This window comes from Tamandua tetradactyla, chromosome 21, assembly GCF_023851605.1.
Source record: "Tamandua tetradactyla isolate mTamTet1 chromosome 21, mTamTet1.pri, whole genome shotgun sequence".
Classification (NCBI taxonomy): domain Eukaryota; kingdom Metazoa; phylum Chordata; class Mammalia; order Pilosa; family Myrmecophagidae; genus Tamandua; species Tamandua tetradactyla.
This window is the reverse complement of record NC_135347.1, coordinates 27,387,238-27,410,390: the sequence shown is the minus strand read 5'-3', so window position 1 is coordinate 27,410,390 and position 23,153 is coordinate 27,387,238. Positions and strand designations below refer to the sequence as shown.

Below are 23,153 nucleotides of genomic sequence, written 5' to 3'. Positions count from 1 at the left end.
CATCCCTGACAGTACCACGCATTAAAGTTATTATCAGCCACTAACTGCTTGGTGAATTGGCTTATTAGGAGTTCATAGTTACACTCAGGAACTGACCAAAGTTTTTACTGGATAAAGAGTCAGGGCTAGGTTGGGAGTGTGGGGCGCCACCCATGGAGGAAGACAATTTGAAGAAAATGCCCTCTCAAAGGGGGCTGGCCTTGAGCCTAATAAACTTAAAGGCAAGTCAGAACTTTATTGCTTTGGCTGAAGAACATTGCCAGCATTTTTAGAGCAAAGGGCAAGTACAAGCCATTCTGCAGAAAAGGTTATATAAGATTTCAGACAGGACAAACTGAAAGGAAGTTTCTGAATATACAATATGTAATATTTTGGAGGTGGTTTCATGAGGGTAATCAGAACAATACAGTTCTGTGTCAGTCAGACTATAATTTGAAATAATATTCAGTGTGTTCTAAAGTACCAACGGGGGGAAAATCCATTCATTTCTCTTTTCAACACATATTGTGTTGTGCTAGGCACTATATTTGCAAATGACATAAATATCTATGTTGGAAATAAAGCAATGTTTTCTAAAATTGTTCTTTAGAGAGTATTAGTTAAAACTTCTTCTTTCCTCTACATTTCCATACATATTTTTAAGGCACAGAAGAGGTAGTATAAAATGTCTCTAGCTGAGGACCCTGAAGCATCAGTTTAATGAACTAAACCTGTTCAGATTTATTGGCCCTCACATTATCAGAGGCATATATGGATTCTGAGACAAGTTTGGATGAAAATTTGTTTAAATTTGTGTTAACCCACGGGACCTTGGAAAGTTTATGCTTTTTATGTTCAGATAAAGCCTTTTGTTAACAATAAACTCTCTTGGAGAAGATTGGTACCTAAATTAACAACATTTATGACTAATTCTGGAGTTCTACTGCCTGACTTCCAAACCCAGTCAGCCACTTAGTAAGTGTGCGACCTCGAGGAAGTTTCTTAAACTTTCTGCATCTTTAAAATGTGGATCATACTTGGCCACTCCCTCGTAGAAGGAGTGCATTTGCCAACTGTTAGGAGTGCATTTGGAAATGCATGATAAAAAGCCTTACTCATAGTATGAGCTAAATAAATGTCAGTAAATATTCTTATCGCGAAGCTTATTAATAGGTTTGGCCGAGGAGATGTACTTGAACTGAAAAAAAAAAGAAAATACTGATGAAAGACAAGAAAAGATATTAGGAAATTCTTACAATAGTGGAAAAGGTCATGTGTTCGCAGACTGAAATTGTGACGAATCCAAAAACATCAGAATCAGAATATGAACTTTACACCACAGGCATTTACTGGATTTTTAGCAGTTTTCTAAGACTGACCCTATCATTTGTAATTTCATGGGCTTCCAATCTTCTCTGATTCTGCTCAGTGCTGACTCTTTTAAGCAGAGACTCACAAATAAACATCAGCACACCACTCCAAATGGAAGACGGTGTTCCCAGGCCTGCGAATTGCAGCTCTTCAGCTGGAGTGCGGGGGTTTGAGTTGGGGAGGGGGTGTTACGGCTCCTCCTCCTCTTCTCCCCAGTCAGCAGCACCCCACCCCCAACTTCTTCAGGCCTCTTTGCGCTTTTCTCTTCTCTGCCTGCCCGCCCTTCCTCCGGTGTCGGAGCGGGGCGCGGGAGGCGGGTTCAGCGCTGACGGGCCGCGCCTCTGCAGCCAGAGGGAGGAGGGCGGGAAGGCGGGCGGAGGAGGAGGAGGCGGGGATTACGCCGGGCGGTAGCCGGCGCTGAACGCGGTGGGAGAGGAGAGGAGAGGAGAGGGCACCCCGCTGGTTCGCCTGGCGGCCTCTGCCCGGACCCCCGCGCCGCCGCCCTGCGCCTCTCCTGCCCTTGTGTCTGGCTTCGCGGGCCCGGGCACAGCGGAGGCGGAGGAGCTCTGGGCCACCGGTAGGTTGCACGAGGACGGCGGTACCGTCTGCAACCTTTTGTGCTGCAGCAAAGGTGGTGGTTGTGATGATGGGGGGGGTTTGGGGGGGTGGGTTGCCCCAGTCACCGATCCCGGGTGCCAGCCCAAATCGCGGCACCGCCCCTTCCTCCCTGCCTCGTGTCCGGGCCAGTCGCGCGATGCACGCGCGGTGCTTGGGGACCCTGGTCGGGCCGGCCTCCGGGGTGGGCTGGGGGGGTGTCGCCAGGCGTCCCCGGATCTCGGAGGCTCGGTGCCCGGGCGCCCGTGCAGTAGGACGGATTCTGATGACCTGGGTGGGGCCCGTGCGCGGTGCGTGGAGCCCGCGGTTCCCTGGCACAGGGGTGGGGCCGGAGACGCCGTGAGTGTGCAGCGCGTGTGAGTGAATGTGCGGGGGCGTGCGCCCCCCGTGTGCGCGCGGCGTGCGCTCGCCGGGGAGGCGCGGGGACTCGGAGAGCCGGAGCGCCTCTCCCTCCGCGCGGTGGTGCGGAAGTCGGGGAGCGTTGGTGCGCACGCTCGCTCCCTCGGCCGCGGTGCCCTCACCGCGGGGCAGCGGGCCCGGGCGCCCGATTGAGAAGTAGCGCTTTCCCGGGCCTGCTGCGCCGCTGGCCGCGTGCCCCCGCGGCGCGCGGCTTGTGACTGCCCGGGCCAGATAACACCTCCCGGCGAGCCCCGGAGGCCTTATCTCACCCGCCGTCCTCGCCCCCGCTTCAGCCCCGCGCGGGTGGGGCAAGGCCACCCAAGAGCCCGCCGCCCGCGCCCGCTGCGCTTCTGTCGGTGCGGCGGGCGGGCGGTGACCGTGTCAGCTCGCGTGGATTCGGACCGCCGCGGGCCAGAACTGAAAGCGGCAGATGTCGTTGGGCGTCACCGCCCTCGCCCCACCTGCTGCGAGTGGACTTTGGGTCGGGTGGGAAGCCGAGGGAAGGGGCTTCGAGGCCGCGGGCTGTCAGACCTTGAGCAGTCGGCCCCATTGTGAAGCTGCCAAACTCTCTCTAGTGGTGGAATCTGCAAATCTCTGCCAAGGAGACTGGATCGCGGAGGAAAGGACGACCCGGTCCTTTCCCGGTGCAAGTGTTCCACGTCTTTACAGCCCCCTGCTTCCCCGTCCACGCCTTGCGCTCGGGTGGGTTAGTGATTTGTGTTGAGTCAGGCTTCTGTGTGTGTATGTGTATGACTGTGGGGCACGGGTAGAACTGGGGCTGGGAACTTTTTAATCATTTCAGGAGAGGGAAGGATGGAGGCAATAACATTTTGTGTGCTTGCTGCTAGCCGAAATCACAGTTCTCGCACAACATGACGAGACCCTTCATTTTTTTCAGATGAGCCGCCCTACAGTTTAGGGTTGATTGATTCTAACCTTGTAGAGCAGGAGAGACACTAGGGACATAGAAATGCCTCCTTCCTAACGTTTATTTTCCTAGTCACTTCAGTATCGGTTATTTATTGTACAAGCTTTTGGTACTTTATTATAAATTCAAGGCAGTGATTTATGTTTACACGATTATATTTAATAGTGAATGTTTCACAGGTTTCTCAGTGTTTTTATTATGTAAGTGTATGGATTATAAACTTCCTGTGAACGGGAGGAAACAAAAGGGGTGATAATCCCAGAGAGGACTTGATTTAGTAAGAGCAGGTATATAGAATGTGCTTCTGCCAACAGTTTAGCTTATTTAATTGCAAATAAGACTGGTTAGCAGCAATTATTGCAGGATGTAAGGTGTGGAGTATTTATTGACCTTAAGTAATGGCCAGTGAATGTTTATTTTTCTAGTGTTTTTCTTTCTGTACGTTTTGGAAGGTTATTGTCCATATTAACTCTTAAATTTATTTGGTGTGGTGGGAATAATAAAACTTCATATACATTTAAACTTTCTGATCTTTTGGGGGGAGGGTGGGTGCAGAGCATATCAGCTATTTTTCTCCAGAGTTTTCTGTCCCGGTTTTGTCATCAGTCTTATTGAAATGAATACTTGATTTTAAGCTTACATTTAAACAGCCACATCCACCCCAGGGACATCTCCTGTCCCATTTTGATTATGGTGTGAGTGATATTGTCTTGTAACGACTACCAGTAGACCTGCAATTCCAATTACTGTCAGTCATGTTTGCTGTGAAACTGAATTTTCTTTTCCAAAAAGTAAGATGACGTCATATAATGATAAGCCATTGATAACCTAGTTTTAATTTAACTAGCAGAAATAGAAAATGAATGCTGCACTTTAAGGACACTCCTACTAAAAGAACTGGTATTAGAGAAACACATTTTTGTCTTTACTGTTCCAGATACAGGTTTTCTTGCCACGTTGGTGAGGTTAATGATTTGCTTGTAAGGTCAAGGATGGTTTCGGAAGTCACACTGTACTTAACTGCTCTTCTTAAAAAGCATTGATAATTTAGTTTTCACAAGTTGCAGATGATAAAGTAAGACTGCTTGAAAGTAACCTTTAGGATGAGCAAATATGTACAGTTTGGCATTTTGTTTTCATTGTGTGTATTGTCCTTTGGCAATTGAACCATTTTATTCTTACTCAGTGCCCTGTTATTTGAAAGGTATTTTAGGCCCTTCTCTCTTTTCCTTGTTTTTAGAGTAGTCTTTGAAATTCGTGTTTCCAAAATATTTTTATTAGTCCAAGTACTTTTTCATTATTGTTCTCTCCTTAAGTAGCCCCTCTGAGACTATTTCTTTTTCATGTTTTGGGAGCTAGAATTACAACTCATAACTTCTACTCTACCAATAGCTTGCCTAAAATTTCTCTCCCCTCTCTCTCTCTTTTAATAATGTGATCCTTAAGGTTTAGTGTGATTTATTTACCATATTTAGAAGGGCCATGTGCTGGCCTTTATTTATTTACGCATTTATTAATCTACCTTATGATTTATTAGTGATAGATTTAAAGTTTTTCTTGTTCCTGTTTTGTTAGTGGATCTATGCTCAAACCTGAGGTTTATGGCTTTTTTTGTGTGTGTGAAAGGGACCTGAATTTAGGGTCCTTTTTTTGTGTGTGGACCTGAATATATCCATTTGTTGATGAAAAATCGGGAGCTTTTTATATTTTTAGGTTAGCCACTCCCTTCTCTTGGGTTCCCAGTGCCCTTTGCAGTTACTAGTATATGTATTAGATGCATGTATTTATTTCCATGTCTGTCTTTTTCCTTGTAGGACTTGTCTCAGGCCTCGTGTTTTATATTTACTCTAGTGTCTATATGGTGTTGGGATGTAACAGGATTCAAGAAATAATGTTGAATGACTGAATGAGTAAATTAATCATTGAAAGGCTAAGTGGTGCATCTGAAGAAATGCTCCAGGTCTGTCTGATTTTGAAACCACTATGCAAGCAGAAGGGATGGTTTTCTGTTTCATTTTTGTGTAGTGCCTTACTTTTCCATTGTTATATATTTAAATGGTATAACAACATAACTGCCAAACTTGGAATTTTAAGAGATAAAGGGGAGACTGTAGATAATTTTGCCAGGGTTCTACTGGCTGTGAACCCAGGCATATGGTCACCCTACTTGGAATGGCTTTGTTTTTTATTTACCTATGATGATATCTCACCTTACCGGAGAAATTTGACACACTTGCTTCGTTAATCTTTGCAAACTTTTCTATTTGTAGAAGCTTCACTTGCAGTCAGATGTTGAGTGTCTTTTGCTTAGTCACCCATGGCTTTCCCTCTCCAGAGACTGCTTGGCAGGTCTTTGCCGTGCTTTGCTTTTTCCTATTTTCACTGCTCACAGGATAATGCCACAAGGCTCTCTATTAGCTTCAGCAAAAGTATGTACCACTTCTTTTATCTGGACACATTCTCGCCTAGCTCCTTGGCTGTGTTTACTTGCCTGTTTTGCTATGCAGCATTTGTTTAGTCCATTTTTGTAATGATTTCGCTTGGGTTCTTTCCCCACTTGCTGGACTGTCTTTCAGAGGACATCGATTGATGTCTCATCTTTCCAAGGCTTCGTGTTCAAAGTATTGGCCAGAATCAATAACGAGTGTTTGAGAGTCAAAGATTTTTAAAATGTGTTATTTGGACAGCATGTGTTTTGGGGGTTTTTATGATCAGTAAGGAGAGATGGGGTAAAAACCTTACTATAATTTTTACTGTAGTAGTTTTTGTACCAGTCTCATAAAGTTTATTTTTACACGGTTTTGGGTTTTTTTTTTTTTACCGCATTCTTTTAAATTTTTCTTCTCCCCCCCCCCCTTTTTTTTTTTCCACATTTTCACTGTCATCCTTTTCTTGGCAGCTGCGGGCTGATAGTACTCAATTACACACAGAACAGTAAGCAGAATCAGAGTGTTTAGTAAAAACTGAGATAATGGAATGGAGTTACTGTAACTTCGTTTCACCTTGTGCTGCTCTCTTGGACTCTGTATTCTGTTTTTGGTTTGGCACTGGCATCATAAGGATAATCAATTACTCTACTTTGTGCACTATGAAATTACCAATCTAGACTTCCACATCAGCTCCAGGGCAGGAGTTGGATAATTACTTTAAGGCTTACCAGCTTTCAAATCCAGATTGAAGTTTTAGGTTGATTTCTTTCTTCTGGTGTTAAAAACATGTTTGAAAGTGTAAATATTTTCAAAATGCACTTAAAAGCTTGAAAAGACAAATATATCCCCAAATACATGGTGCCAGTTTTATGAAAGTTTAAATGAGGTTTTAGACTGTTTTAAAACTATTCTTTATTTAGAACTAAGACAAATGTAGATTTTTTCTAATATTTCACCTTCTCGGTTTTCAATCTAATTTTCTAAAAGTCTAAATGAACTATATATTACTTCATGATAGATGTGGTTCTGAAAAATAAAGTTGTTTTGAAATATACATTAGAATTTGGCATCCAGCCATATAAACCAGCAAGCATTGTTGTTATATTTTACCCTGCCCTATATGTTATGATTTTTTAAAAAACTTGTAATATGAGCTCTAAGAAGAATGAGACTGTGATTGAGAATGATTGTGTTTAAACGTCCATCCTCTATGTGCCTTAGAATCCTGACACTTTTCAAGTTGGAAATAACCTTAAAATTAGTAGTTAAAACTACTTTGCCCCAATTATTTCACAGATCAGGTATTAAGGCTTTTAAATAAAGTGCCTCCCTACAAGTTTAAAATAGGATTTCATTTACAGAAATTGATTAATATACAGTTTCAGGAACAATATGGTGTGAAAAGATCCACGTGTGGATTCGTCACTGAGTAGAAGGCACGTGTATAAAAAGCGAAGTAAATGCGCTTGGATTCACATGGATTAGGGTTCAGATTCCTGCTCCAGATTTCATGGTGTTACTTCATCGAATACCTTAAAATGGGAGTAATAATTAGAGTGGTTAGGATTAAATGATAAACACGTGATATAGCTCTGGCATACAGTAGGTGCTTAGAAATGTCATCTGTTAACTTAAATGAGAAATTATCTTGAACTGTTTAATGCTAGTATTGGGGAAGTCCTTTGGGGGCAATTATATTGACAAAAAAGTGATAGGTAACAGTTTTTGCTGCATTGTAAGTCACTTTATATTAAAACTAGAGGCTTTATTGTTGAAGTAGACCATGTTTTATCTAGGTTTCTTGATTATCCAGTTTGAGAATGGCTTGTGGCGAAAGAAATGAAAGGGAACATGTCTGTTGTCTAAATCTAAAGTAGTCCAAAAACGGATCACGTGTCAATTTCTCAAAATGACAGTTCTTGGTACAAGATGCTCAAAGAAGCTGAGGAAACAAATGCCTGCAATTCAGTAATTATCCATTTCCTTTGGATAAAACTTCTGTACTGGTAAAGAAAGTAAAAGTGACCAACTCCTTGCCTTTTCCTTTGCTTATTTGTATTCTGTTTGAAGACGTGTTTTACTGTTGCTGCGTATTCAGGCATTGAGCGCCCTATTTGTGTAAAATGAATCCACTGGCCTCAATTGAGCTATCACCCCCGCTCAACTTGAACACAACAGCAGAAAACCCAACAACCAAAGAAGTTTACAGGTGCAAAAGGACATTGGGGAGTTGTTTTGGTGTCAGCAAATTAACTCAGTTAAGTGGGGAGGTAGGAAATAAAAATAGATTTTCTTACGCGTTAACTCCCCAGGTAAGATGGGAGAGCACAGGTGAGATGCTAGAGACCTTAAGAAATGCGATAACTATAAAGAAGTGCTTTTTTTTTTAGGTTTCTAAGAGCCTTCTAATTATTTCCCTCATATTAGTCTTTGAAGGAGTTTGTTGCCATTTTATGATTAAAATGAGTAGACTCCAAAATATTAATTACATAATGATATCACATCTGTAAAGGATTTTGCAACATGCAAAACACGTTCCCCTACCTCCTCTGATTTGAACCGCATAACAATGTGTGAGGAAGGAAGGACGGTATTATTGTCCCCATTTTAAAAATTACCATTTATGCAAGCTCAAGAGGCAGAATTCTTGGCAAGACCAGGGCTCAGTCCTGTTGGTTGACCCAAGCCTCAGCATTATTTTATTCCATAAGATGCTATGACTCTGCTGAATGCATGAGTGGGACTAGGTTGGTTAAACCAATGTTTAGACCCTAATGTTTAATTGTCTATATATCCTGAGTCTATGCAGCAGAATGCAGATAAACTAGCAACAAAAAATGTTTGATGTTTCATTTAGCTGAATAAGTACAAAATTGGTTTAGTTGAATTAATAAGTATTTATACCCTATATAACCGAAATGTTATTGCTATATAAGTTGTGTTATTTGTTGAATTGGTTTATTTTTGTATTTCATGTTTAGTATCTGGAGTAGAGCAGAAAAATTATTATGCCTGTGTTCCCTTGGGACTCTTTGGAAATTGTACACTGACATCTTCTGGGATTTAATCTGGTGAGTTATATTTTGCTTTTTCTGTTTATTAACCAGTTGTATGAGCATAATACCATCATTGTGTTTTCAGAACTATATAGATGAAAACAAGGTCAAATATTAGTACATTATTGCAGATACTGCAGTCAATCAAATTTTTAATGATGAGAACCGAAATTATTGTTACAAAATGCTACTAATATTTATTTGAAATGTCTGACTTTTTGGTTGAGTGGATTTTCATTCTTTATTTCTGTAAGGTAAAGGAAAATTGATGGAATAGTGTCGCAAAATGTAATAGCTGAAAAAATATATATATACGTAATAGCTGAAGGTAGTTGCTCTAATCTAGGTGAAATCTTAGTAAAAATTTTAGTAGAAACATGAGAACCACTAAATATTGGAGAAATAATTTGCAGGAAATTCTTGTTGTATATTATACATTCAAAAATGGCAAACAGATGACTGAAAGGAGCAAAATTTTCCCTTAGTTTAACAGCAGCTCACTGCCTGTGTAGCTAGCATTCCTTTGATCCTGCCATGAATCTAAACTAAAAAGTATGCAGTGCCTTGTCTTCCTTCAGTGTGTGGCCTGTGTGTCTGTCTAACACGATTGTTTGTGTCACTCTGAGTCTTTGAAGGGGGAAAGGTTTAATATTCATCTTTGTGACTCCCTAGAGTTTTTAAAACTACATTAGTGTGAGTTCATGCTTTGCTATAATATTCCACTTGGCCAATATCGTTGTGGGTTCTTGTTTTGAGTTGTTAGAGAAGTCAGGATTCTTGGAAAAAATAGTTTCTTAATAACTAATATCCAGATTAGCAGTGGAATAATTCTAAGGAGTGATGGGGAAAAAGCAAAAACTTAGTTTTATCTTTTTTTAAGTAGATAGAGTCTATTGAATTTATGAAAGTGCATTTTAAGAACATTGAAAAAATGGAAACTTGGCTTTTTTGGGAGGAAGGACAAAAAGTTTGAAATGATAATGACAGACTACTTTTACAGAATATTGGATAAGAAATAATGCGGCTGAGTTAGTAACCCCACCAAGTTAGAATAAAGCACAAAATTAAGAGTAATTGGTAGAAGGTATGGAAATACATGTCTTTGTATGTATGTGTGTGTGTATATTTATATAGTCATTTGTGTATATGCATATATATGTACAAAAGATGTGTACATAGATGTATATGTAAATAAACATATTAACAGAGCTGCAAATGGTGAAATGGGCCATCTTGGAAGATACAGGGTTACTTGCCATTGAAGGTAGAGACTGGATAGCCATTAAGATTCATTCTGGTTCTAAGGATATATACAATTTGGAAAAATATTAATATCTGTAGGAGTATCCAAAACTTGAAAATAGGTGGCAAAGGTTTTTGTTTTTTAACAAAACACACTTATTGAAGTAGCATTTGTATACTGTAAAATTCACCCTTTTAATGTAGATCATTTAAGCTTTGACAAATATGTCCAGTGTGTGATGGCTGCCTGAGTCAAGGAAAAGAATATCTTTATCATCCCCCCAAATTGTCTTGTGCCTCTTTATTATCTGTTCCCTCCCCAACTCCAAATTTGGGGAGCTGTTGATCAGATTCCTGTTTCAATAGTTTTGCTTTTCCGGAATGTCATATACATGAAATCGTATGGTATGTGTCTTTTCTGTCTGGCTGTTTTTACTTAGCATAATCCCAGTTTGCTCCTTTTCATTGCTAAGTGGTATATTCCACAGTGTGGATAGACGACAGGTTTTTGTTTTGTTTTGTTTTAATTGGTTACCCTGTTGGTAGTCTTTTGGATTGTTCCCAGTTTTTGGTGATTGTGTACCTGCTATAAACATTCATATATTTTGTGTAGACATATATTTTAATTTCTCTTGGTTTTAAATACTTTGGATTGGGATTACTGGGTTGATTAATAAGTATGCCTTTAGGTATAAGAAAATGCCAAATTGTTTTCCAAAGTGGCTGTGTTTGACAAGGGCTTCTAAGTAATTAAAATAACTACTGAAGTGTTTGCAGATGAGAGGGCCCCCATCCTCATGCAGCACAGACTTATTTTTATTTTATATGCAGTTTTCACAAGTTTGTTTAGTAGATATTTTCAGCCCACAACAGATTAGAAACAGTAAATTAGAAGACCTCAAGGATCGGTTGTCAGCAGAACTGGAAAGAGCCAGAAATATCTGCCACATGACTGTAATTACTGATTAACAAAAAGGGTGGGGCACTTAGAGGATTGAAATTCTTCTGACAAATTCTCAAATGTATCTGCATATTAGAACCACCTTGGGATCTTTTAAAAGTTCCAAAGCCCAGGCACTATACCACATCAATTAAATCACAAATCTAGGAATGGAGCACAGACGTCAATATTGTTTGAAGCTCCTTGGGTGATTCCAGTGTGCAGACGAGTTTGGGAAACACGTGCTAGAAGCTCAGCATGATGAAATGGAAGGAGCACTGGACTAGGAGCCAGGGGAATGGGCTGTAGTCAGGACCATTCTCTAACTGTCTGGAGAGATCTGGGCAAGACCCTTCCTCTGTGGCTTTAGTATCCTCTTCTCTCTCATGGGAGGTTGAGCTCCAAGATGTTTTCTGGGTTTAAGACTAGATGGCTAAAATGATCATGGTGATGAATAACCAAACTATGTGATGATATTGTGAGCCATAGATTGTACATCACATATGGACTGTATTTCAATAAAAATATTTAAAAAAAAATAGATAGCTTTAGTTATCATAGGACTGGCATTTGTCGTGCTTAAGAGACCCCATTTTTTCAAGGGTTGACTCTATTCTGAATGATTTATTTCAGGTTCTCCTTGAAAAGGATTTTGTTGACAATGATGACCTTTTTGTTCTATATATTTAAGACAGTTATATTCTTATTGTTTTTTTCTTATATACTGTTTTGCTATATGCTGTTAAAAACAATTTCTTTTGATGATGGCTCAGTGGCAGAATTCTCGCCTGGGTTCGATTTTCGGTGCTTGCCCATGCAAAAGATAAAAAAACTAAAAAACAGTTTCTTTTGATACCTGGGCGTGAATTTATTTGATAAGCCAGATGAAAAGAAAACACTTCCAGAATGCGTGCTTCTCAGAAAGCTTTCTGCTGTATGTAGCGATTGTGAAAACTTATCAGATATTTTCAGAGCTGGTCGAAGAGCTAAGGCCATCTAGGTTTTATTTTCAAAATGTCCCTGTTCGTGCCAAAATTAGTGGAAGCTTGACCTCTTAGAGAGTCAGTCTGGTCAACCAGAATCTCCTACACATGGTTTGTGGTTTGACCTATTTGCTTTAGTCTCAGCCATAATACTCTGGAATATTACATGCAGTACCCATTGTTTTTAAAATGTGCCTTTCTTCATTTCTTTTTTGAAGGAAAACTGGCATTTAGTTTGTAAATTCCTTTATGAAAAATGTCCAAGTCTTCTAAAGGGAACAGATTATCAGGGATTTGAGGTTGAAGAATGGACAACACATCTTTGTCCCTTTTGGGAAGATCAAGCAAGTTATCTTTTGGGCACTTTCTCTGTTTTTTTCTTCTTTGATAATATTTGATTTGCATGATAAGAAGGAACAGGAACTCTCCTGGTTACTGTGTAGAATATTCAATTTGTAAAACTATTTAAGCAATTTTTAGTTGTGTAATGCAAAAAAGCACTCTTTGTAAAAATGATATTTTATATGAAGCTTTATGTAGTTGTTATCAAAATTTTAAAAATGTGTGTACTCTGATGTAGCATTTTCACTTCTGGAATCTTTTTAGATAAATCTTCCCGTATGTATCTATATGTATGTCCCTAAATGTTTTCATTGCTGGATGAAATTGATCCCACTGTCGTGATTGTAAATGCACAAGACAAAGAAAGTATGTGGGAAAAGGAAAGATACACACCAAAATATTAATAAGGGCGTCTTCGGGGGAGGGGGTGACTAGCAATGGAAAGGGACTAAGATGTGGTTTTCACTTTTATTCTACATCATTATGGTGATTTGGGTATTTTTCTGTTGGCATATACATTGCTTTTGCAAATTTCAAGACAATAAAAAGAAAAAAGTTAATGGAGCAGGTTTTTGGGAAAGGAGAAGGAGAAGAAGCTGTCTGGAAGGGAAAGATGATCATAAAAAATATTCATTGACGAGAGGCACTTTTTGAGATATTTCTGCACAATTAGAGAATGTAGTGAATAAAATGGAGCCCCAGATCTAGAGCCTAGAAAAATAAATCTCATTTCTTGGAGTGTGTCACTGCATTGATTTAAACCTGCAGCGAGGGAGCAGGCGGTAGGTAAGATCACGAGGAATCTTGGTGCTAATTCACCTTTTCTTTTTCGGAAACTTCTTTTCTCTCATGAGAAGCACATTATCCCGAAGTTTACCTGATCCCTCCTGCCATGAAAACCATTTCTGATAAACTAATTCAGTCTGTGATGGAAAAGTATAGGGGTGTTTTAAGTGAATACAGCAAAGAGAGCAGTATGTAAGTCAGTGGCGTGAGTTTTTTTTTTAATTGAGAAATCGTCACACACATTCCATATATGGTGTATAATCGATGGCTCACAATATCATCATGTCATTGTATATTCATTATCATGATAGTTTTTTAGAGCATTTGCATCATTCCAGAAAAAGAAATCAAAAGAGGAAAGAAAAAATCCCATACATCGCATACACCTTTCCCCTCCTTTTCATTGACCACTAGTGTTTCCATTACCCAATTTATTTTACCCTTTGTCCCCACCATAATTTATTTATTTATTTTTTATCCATATTTTTTACTCATCTCCCCAAACCCTGGATATAAGGCGCATCAGACACAAGGTTTTCACAATCTTATAGTCACATTGTAAACTATATTTTTATACAATCATCTTCAAGAATCTAGGCTACTGGAACACAGCTCAACAGTTTCAGCTGCTTCCCTCCAGCCACTTCAATACACAATAAAGTAAAAAGGGATATCTATATAATGCATAAGAATAACCTCTAGGGTAACCTGTTAAAATTAGCTCTGTTTGAAATCTCTCAGCCACTAAAACTTTAATTTGTCTCATTTCTTTCCTCCCCGTTTTGGTCAAGAAGGTTTTCTCAGTCTTTTGATACAGGGTTCCAGCTTATCCCAGGGTTTCTGTTCCATGTTGCCAGGGAGATTTACACCCCTGGGAGTCATGTCCCATGTGGGGGGAGGGAGCAGTGAGTTCACCTGCTGTGTTGGCTTGGAGAAAGAGCCCACATCTGAGCAACAAAAGAGGTTCTCTGGGGGTGACTTTTAGGCCTAATTTTAAGTAGGCTTAGCCTATCCTTTGCAAAAGGAATAGGTTTCATTCAAATGAACTCCAATATCGAGGGCTCGGCCTGTGGATTTGGTTGTCCCTACTACTTGCAAGAATATCAGAAATTCTCCAAATAGGGAAGTTGAATATTTCTTCCTTTCTCCCCATTCCCCCAAGGGAACTTTGCAAATACTTCTTTATTCACTGCCGAATCACTCTGGGATTTGTTGGGGCATCACATTAACCTGGACAAACCAACGAAATCGCATGCCCTACTCAAGATCATGCACTTAGTGGAGTGAGTTTTCAATGATAAAATCTCATGTCTTTAGACATCTTTGTTAAACAAAGTTTTAAGTATTTGAAATTTTTTTTTAAGAAATAATTTTTTTTTTAGGTCATGTCACTGATACAAAACAACGTTTCACATATATGTACATACACATTGGTACAAAATGTAGGTGTGTATGCATATATGTGAAAGTTAATAAAGTGATTAATTATTTGAGATTCTTAGGTGAAGTAAAGATATTTGCATGCGGCATTTCTCCAAAAGAATTCTTTTACAGCAGTTGTGAAAACTTAGCTATTTTCAGATCTCATTGAAGGAGCTAAAGCAACTAGGTTATATTTTCAAAATGCCACTCATTGTGCCAAAAGTAGAGAAAGGAAGTTAGAACTTGTGGAAAGGGCTCAAAGCTGTGCAGATTCGATACTGGCTACTGGACCCTAATCCTGGTGTACCAGGTTCCCCTCCGTATGGGTTGTGATTTTTACCTGTTTGCTTTAGTCTCAGCCAAAATACGCTGGTTAGAATGTTGCATGCTCTCTTAGTTTCAGAGGGGCAGCTATAACCAGAATTCCACTGAGTGGCTCAAAACAGCGGAAATTTATTGTCTCCCATCTCTCGAGGCTGGAAGTCTGAAATCAAGTTGTCACAGGACAGTGCTACACCTCTGAAGTCTGTAGGAAAGGGTTGATTTTTCCATGCCTCTTTCATGGCTTCTTGCAATGGATTATCAGCAGTTCAGAGTGTTCTCTGCTGGGGCTGTCGCGTAGCATTTGCTTTGGTCTCTCTGTTGGTGTCCAAATTTCCTCTTCTCATAAATACACCAGTCATATTGGATTTGGGTGGTCCCTAATCCACCTTGACCTCATCAACTAATAACATCTTCACAGATCCTGTAGAGTCACATTCATGAGACTGGGAATTAGGACTTGAGCATACCTTTTTAAGGGTCATAATTCAATCCCTAACTTGCTGCACCCAATGCTTTAAAACTGTACCCTGTCTAGTGATGTCTGGTTTTATATATTTTAGATAAATACAGTAGTATGCAGGTAGTACATAGAGCTGGGGGGACATAGCTTTTTCTTTCATGTTATTTTAATATATTGCTATGGTGACTGGATGCATTGTGAGGGAGTTTAACATTGAAGACCCTTGGGTATCATTTAAGAGGTTATTTTTGTTCAACTACAAGTGGACTTTTCTATTGTTTCATTTTCTGTTCTATACTCTTCTAACCACAAAAATTCTGCTGCTTCTGTTATTTTAACTTTGACGCTTTTTCAGTTTTCTGTTTCCTGTCTGTAGTTTTGCTCTGAACTGTACATGAAAAGTGTTAACAAAAGACATAAAGGGTGTCTTTGGTCTCTGATTTTTGGTATTCTGGAATATAGAAGTTAGTATTGACTCTCTTGATTTTCAGTTAATTCTTATTGATACAGTGGGAGTGGTATCTGTTACGCTTACCTGCAATGATATTTATCGAAGTGCCTTGTCATCATTTATCTTGGCAGTATGCTTTTTTGGATACAGGGTTTATTTTAGAATATGGAACAAGATGCTTATTCATGTGTAGGCTCATTAAAATAACAGTCTCCTGAGCAGTTTTGCCTGGTAAATTCTGAAGGATATTTGATTAAACACAAGCCATCTCCACTTGTAGTCATTTTAGCTGAGCTTCCTGATCAGTGTCTTTTAATAAGAAAATTTGCAGTGGAAAAGATTTGACACCCCCATATGAAGATATGTTGACTTGGAGACCATTCACTCTTTATTGTTTTTAGCATCACCCTTTTTTTGTAGAATTAGAAGGGGCATAGACTTCTTGTACTTTAGATGGACACTACCACTTCTGGCCATTCAAAAGATAACCTGAGAAAGTTGATTCTGTAACCGATCTCATGATCATGCTTCAACATTTATTACTCCTATCAGGAAATTCTCAGGAATATGATAATATAAAAAGTTTTGCTTTCTGTCACATTGAAGGATGGGAGATAGGCTGCTTAATCAGCATTCCACCTGACTAAAAATGAGATATTTGTCAGTCATTGGTTTCCTTCTGAAACCCAGCCTCCACTTAACTTTGTTAGTGCCAAATGGTAGATATTCTTTAGAAGGACAATATATAGATAAAAAGAATCATTAAAAAAAAATTGAGAGCCAGTAAGCAATTTTCGAGACTCCTGATAGAAGTTTTTCTTGTATATATGGCATACACTGCAGAAACCAAGGAAACCGCTTGAGAGAACGAAAAGACAATATTTACTGTTTGATGCAAAAGTGATGATGTTTTATAGCTACAAAGTACAAACTGTTTCCCATTTCTTAGAATTTCTCATCAGGAGGTAGCAGGTAGCAGCTGTATATGTAATATTTAAAATGAGCCTTTCCAGGTTCCCGTGCAGAGACACTGTCATTCAAAAATTTTGCACAAAGTATTGACCTCTTTTGCTTTGGCCTTTGTTACTACATTGGGTATTTGTGTTAGAGGATATTAGGAGTGATTGTTTGTTTAACCTTCTGGTGAAGTCATGTTTTTTATTAATAGGTTATGTGTTGTATACCTCAGTGAAACACGGAGAGGTTTCTCATGCCAGGCTGGTTGGTTGAATTTCTGGAGCTCTTAAACCACAACTACTTACAAATCTAGGTTAAATCATTGACCACCAAGTAGATGCCTGAAGATCTGGGGTAGTGCTTTCCGAACTGTGTGGTATTTTTTATGATGCTATTGGCTGTTGGAAACTTCACTAAAGATAGATCATAGGCACTTATCTAACAGTAGCATCTGTTTCATGTCACATGAAATTTTGACCTTGACAGATTTCTTTACCCGTTTTCTTAACTTTCATAATTTCCCAGTTGCTTATTTTCTCTCTAATATATAGCTCCAGCTTTGTTTCTCATTGTATCTTCCCATCCTTCATCCTCCAGTCTGCAAAGATCCTGAGAATTCCTGATTGTCATGATGCAGCAGGATGGGCTGAGTGTGAGAGCAGATTTTTGCAGATCCACCTACTCTCCTTTACTGCAGCTTTTTATACTGTAACTTGTTTAGCAATTTTTCCGTCATAGGCAAAAAAAAAAAAAAAAAAAAAGATGAATTTCAGTCTTGCCTCTCTGTTTGAATTATTATCCAATTCAGGTTTGGTAGGATCTGAACTCACAGATTTTAAGAGGTTTATAATATATCAAATGAGAGTGTCATAAGGTGGTTGGTGTAAATCCATGGATTGTCATGGATGGCCAGATTTGGAAGAGACCTTGACCAGTTTTTCACTTAAGTGGACTGACTCCTGGTCAGCTCCCCTTGGGGACGCCGGTCTCTGTGTGTGCCCCTCTTCTATGGTCCTGGTTATTTTCATCTTACCACCCACCGTTCTCCTTGTCTTTCAGGGTGGAGTTTCAGAGAAAAGAGTTCCTGCCTATAGCTGCTTGTCAGAAGGAAAGAGCTCTTTTTGTGCTCTTTCTGGGATACAGAATTAGTGAGAAAGGGAGCCTTTAGTTTGCCATTTGCCTTAGAATATACATTTATTTAGTATAAAAATTAAGGAAGTTCCATATGGCCCTCTAAAGTTTACTAGATGAGAAATCTTCCGACTTTTATATGCATAGCAATGGAAGAGGTGTGGCTATCTACATTTTCAAGCCTATTAATAGAGAAATGTTACGTAAATATAAATTTATGTTTACATTAATAAAATACGATAAAGCTTATTCCTTTGTATCTAGAAGGGTTGAGGAAAGAGTGTATTCTGGTTCAATTAGAATTTTAAATAATCTTTAAGAATTAGAAGAAAATAGAAGTGAGTCCAACTGTATTGATCCTTTTGGCATTTGCTTTGTCTCAGGAATCATTAATGTTAGTTTTTAATCTTGGTATAGATCTGGAATGTAGTGAGGGGGATGGCATCTGGTAAGCTCTTCATGGGCTTGACTTGTTTATTTTCTAATAAAGGAAAGTAGAGCAGTCAAATAAAGGAATTAGTTCTTCTTTTTGGGAGCTTTTTAATTATCTAGATTTTAAATGAATACCCATATTTTAGGAAATGTTTCAATTAAGAAGTGGTCATTTGTCTTATAAAAAGATTCATAAGAATCTTTTACTTAATTATGCTTTTTTTCTAAATTTTCATCTTTTAAAATTAGTTATTATTTGGTACTGTTTTGATTAATGATTAGTAATACTTAAAACCGTTCTCTATTTCCATTTAAAGAACAATTAGAAATAAAATTTCTCAGAAATAACATTGTTACTCAGTTTCCCTTAAGATTTTATTTTCCAAAATTTGATTTATCTGCCTAGATAAATGCCTGGCCCTTATTTCTGATACTCCTGGTCAGTGGTATTCTCCAAACTTGCATAATGTGCTAATTGTAATGAATAGTACTAGTATCCCTGATGAACTGTTGTTCTTTTGATTAAACTATTCAGAAGTAGAATGTCTTCACTATTGTAAAACAACCGTCAATTAATGGTGTATTTTATGATTAAATAGCAAATAAAATGGCATCTGATCTTTATATATTTTAATGTTAAAATTTATCTCATTTATTCGATGTAGGGTTAGCTTTTAAGTTGCAAAATAGTTTTATTTAAAAAGGTTGTGGATATGGAGGAGGAACATTTACACAGTTTGGGGGGAAACTTCCCTTAATACTCCTCCCCACTTTGAAAAAATTTCTCTAGGTGTAAATTGGGTTCTTTGTGGATTTGATCAGGTTTTACCTTTTATACACCTTATGCACAATTGAAAAGGAATGCAAGTATGAAGAGCTGGATTCTTGTAAACTGTATAGGATTATTTTTTATTTGCTTAACATTGAGCTCTGTATTTGATTTATTTCACATGGCACCAAGGAAAACCACTTTTTATGATTGAATGGAATGCTGCAGTTAGGGAGGTAGTGGAGGTGTTTTCTGGTTGCCTCACCATTTGAGCCTTGGGTAGTATGTCTGACTTTAGTTTAACCCGCATTTGTGCTCTTGAAAGCAGACAAGTAGTGACCATTTCACGCCTGCTCTGAAAACGCCCAGTAGACAGAGAGAAAAATCTGTTGGAGATTAAAAAAAGAAAAACTTGGCTGTTTTTCAGGCGAGTGTTATTTCATGCTCCCTGGGCTTTCTAAAATGATCCAACTTGGGTTTGTTTGGCTTTGTTTTGTTTTTAATTGACAAACAAAATAACGTACAAGCACACACATTCTTAACATGCAAACATTCCATCCACGGTGTACAATCGGTGGCTCACGATATCATCACGTAGCAGCATATTCATCACCATGATCCTTTTTTAGAACATTTGCATCACTTCAGCAAAAGAAATAAAAAGAAAAAACTCGTGCATACCATACCTCTTCCCCCTCCCTCTTGTTGACCACTAGTATTTCCATCTGCCTGATATATTTTAACCTTTGTTCCCCCCCTTTTTTTTTCTATACCCCTACCGCTCCCTTTCACTGATCACTAACTAGTAAACTGATCCCACTTGGCCAAAGAGTCCAGATATTTTACTTTTCTAATCTGCATCTGCTTCCTTTTAGGAGCGTGCAGCCTGGTGCCTAAAATGGAAGTAGATATTAATGGAGAGTCCAGAAGTAGCGTGACCACCCTGCCCTTGCCCGTGTCCGAGGCAAGCTCCCCGGGAAAGGCAGAGGCGGAGAAGCCCCGCTGCTCCAGCACACCCTGCTCGCCCATGCGTCGGACTGTGTCAGGCTACCAGATCCTCCACATGGACTCCAACTATCTGGTCGGCTTCACGACTGGGGAGGAACTCCTCAAGTTAGCCCAGAAGTGCACAGGCGGCGAGGAGGGCAAGGGAGAAGCCGTGCCTTCCTTGCGCTCTAAGCAGCTGGATGCAGGACTCGCACGCTCTTCCCGCTTGTATAAAACCAGAAGCAGGTACTACCAGCCATATGAGATTCCAGCTGTCAATGGCAGGCGGCGACGGCGGATGCCCAGCTCAGGAGACAAGTGTACTAAATCATTACCGTATGAACCTTACAAGGCCCTCCATGGGCCTCTGCCTCTTTGTCTTCTCAAAGGGAAGAGGGCTCACTCCAAATCCCTGGACTACCTCAATCTAGATAAAATGAACATCAAGGAGCCAGCTGACACAGAAGTGCTACAGTACCAGCTTCAACACTTAACCCTCAGAGGGGACCGCGTATTCGCCAGAAATAACACATGAGCCACTTGCAAAGAGTTTAAACCAGTTTAGGTCAGCCTACACTTGGCGGAAATGTCCACTGTTGCACTCTGTACATGACTCTTCACATTAGAGATGGTTATATCAGCTAAGTGTTCCTGGAACGTAAAAATTGGTTGGATCGAAATTTTGAAGACAGGAATGAAATCACAGGTACTTGAGGGGAAATCATTCTAGAGCACGCCACGCAAAGAAAACCGAATGTTGACCATTAGTTTGTATAGCTTCTTAGCTAGGAAATAAAAGGGTTTGGTACAATAGTATCATCTTTACGATTGTGGTACTTAAATCGGGAATGTTACCTGCTTGGTTGTTGCTGACATGGTCTGATTCATTAAAAATTTAAGTACTCAAGTACTTCTTTAATCTCTGTATTTTATTATAAAATGTATGTAATGATTTGATTTATGAAATTGAGAACTTGAACATTGCTGAATTGAACCACTTTTTATTTTTAAATATTGAGTTTAAATATTTTATAACTGTTTTGCACTGAAAAAAAAAAACCTAACATTTCAGATTGACAAAGAGAATAATCTTTCTTCACTTGCCTCAATGATATGATTGAGCAATGGATTTTTTATTTCCGCATGGAAAGTTACTGATCTCCTCTATGGTTGTAAAATATTTCTTTATAGTGTCATTAAAGTGTGTCTTAATAAAATTAAATTTGGGATACAAAGTATTTATTTTACAATGGGCAGGGGGAAGCTTTTCCCAAAAGTTTCCAATAGGAAGTCTTCGTAAGTTGAAAATGTTTCCTTAGTGCTTATTTTCTAATTTAAAATTCATCTGGAACTTTAAGAGGGAAAGGATTCTTTAATTGTGAATTGTAGGCATAATACTGTTTGCATCTGAATGTTCTGTAAGTTAATGGAACTTTAATAAGTGAACTCATGATTTCTACTATCGAATGCTTAAACGAAGTATGAAGTGATAACATTCAGCATGGCGCTGGGTCATTTATCCCCATTATAGTTCTGTGCAGTACAAGCACTCATAGGAATTCCAATTTCTAGGATTAGTGTAGAGCCTAAAGTGCTTCTACAGTTTTAATGGGTTAATCCTGGATTACTTAACTTATGTCAGTTGCACTGGTTTAATTTGTTGCTAAAGAAATAATGCCCTGGCTTTAGTAACAAATACAGCTCAACTATTCTTGAATATATTTTGGAAAAAAAAAAATGTAACTTGCCTTTTGTAAAACTTTCTATTTCTTTTCTTCTTCTTTTTGACTCTTGAAGGTGCAATTTATTACTGAATTGGCATTTCTGGCAACATAGAACTGCTTTTTTAAATTTTCATTTTGGGAGGTGTTTCTTAGGTGTTAGCAATCTTGCTTATAAAATAGGAAAACCTTTTAATTAATGAGTGGGTCATTCCTGGTGCAGTTGTGACTTTTCTTGAACCAGAATGAATAGCAAACTCTGTTTAGAGCAGAATAAGACTTAGAAAACCCTAGGAACTCTTAATCAACATTAATTATACTTCCACTGAGGTGTGAACCATGTGCAAAAGACTTAGGAAAATTGGCCCATATCTTACGGAGTTGACCAGATTTCTTGGTGGGCTGGAAATTTTCAGCTGTTGTATATTTTAAAGTAAATTGCACCTTTGTAACATATTGTATCGACAAATGATCGCTAAGATGAACTATATCTATACCGTCATTAGTTTGACAAGAAATAGAATCCTGTCAGATGCCAAAGAGTTGGAATTTTTACGTTTAATGATTAAACACCATTATTTATTGATGATTTACCCTGTGGAACTGTATTATTTCTAACTGAAATAAAAGGGTGATACAAACACACATTGTTGTGTGGTGCTTTAAATGTGGGTCTCAATAGTATATTTTCTGTGTAAGAATTCCGCCTAAAGGTTTCGGCCCCGTTTTTGTGAAAAAACGTTCATTTTGATGCTCATTGGCATTTCAAGGCAAAGAATATAATCACAGTGATGATATGTATTGGGGAAACATAGCTGGGGTCTGCCACTGTCCATGCCCCTGAATAATAATTCCTTGGGCTAAATAAAAATACAGTGTTTTTTCCTCCCCCACCAAAGACCAGTCAAGCTCTGTAGCAAGCATAAAAAAGGGGTTAAAAGTGTGAGCTACTGGCTTATTTACTATTATCAAATTAGTAAAGATACACAATTTTTTTTTTTTTTTTTTTTGTCACGGGCAGACTCCGGGAATCGAACCCAGGTCTCCAGTGTGGTGGCGAGAACTCTGCCTGCTGAGCCATTGTTGTACCCCCTGATACACAATTTTAACTTTGGTCTCCTAGATACAGTTTTAAAACTTTAAAACTTTAGTCAGTACTATACAAAATGTGTTTGAAGAAGCCCCTTCATTAGTTCCGTTTCGTTTTGCTGCACAAATGGTGGGCAGTACCCTATTAACTAAGAACAACAAACAAAAAGATCTCTTTTCTAGCTGGGGAAAAATATTCCACTTTCTTGAGTCTTTTAACATAGTTTCTGTTTTTGTACTTTTTAAAATTTTTCATTTTTATGCTAAACAGGGCATACCTTGGGCCAGAATATCCCGGATGGTACTCGCTTATCGTGCCTGCTCTTATGTATGTTGTAAA

General features: G+C 38.9%; 1 protein-coding gene across 2 annotated transcripts; it reads left to right on the top strand.

Moving 5' to 3' along the window:
• The first annotated feature begins 1,761 nt into the window (after positions 1-1,761).
• Positions 1,762-22,705, top strand: MACIR (macrophage immunometabolism regulator). Of its 2 annotated transcripts, none has more exons than XM_077139022.1 (3): positions 1,762-1,927; positions 8,703-8,792; positions 19,892-22,705. In XM_077139022.1, exon 3 carries the CDS (start codon positions 19,915-19,917, stop codon positions 20,536-20,538), a length of 624 nt encoding a protein of 207 aa, XP_076995137.1. In that variant the 5' UTR covers positions 1,762-1,927; positions 8,703-8,792; positions 19,892-19,914; the 3' UTR covers positions 20,539-22,705. The 2 variants fall into 2 exon arrangements, with proteins under 2 accessions (XP_076995137.1, XP_076995136.1); XM_077139021.1 differs by lacking the exon at positions 1,762-1,927 and adding an exon at positions 2,572-3,066.
• Positions 22,706-23,153: the final 448 nt, after the last annotated feature.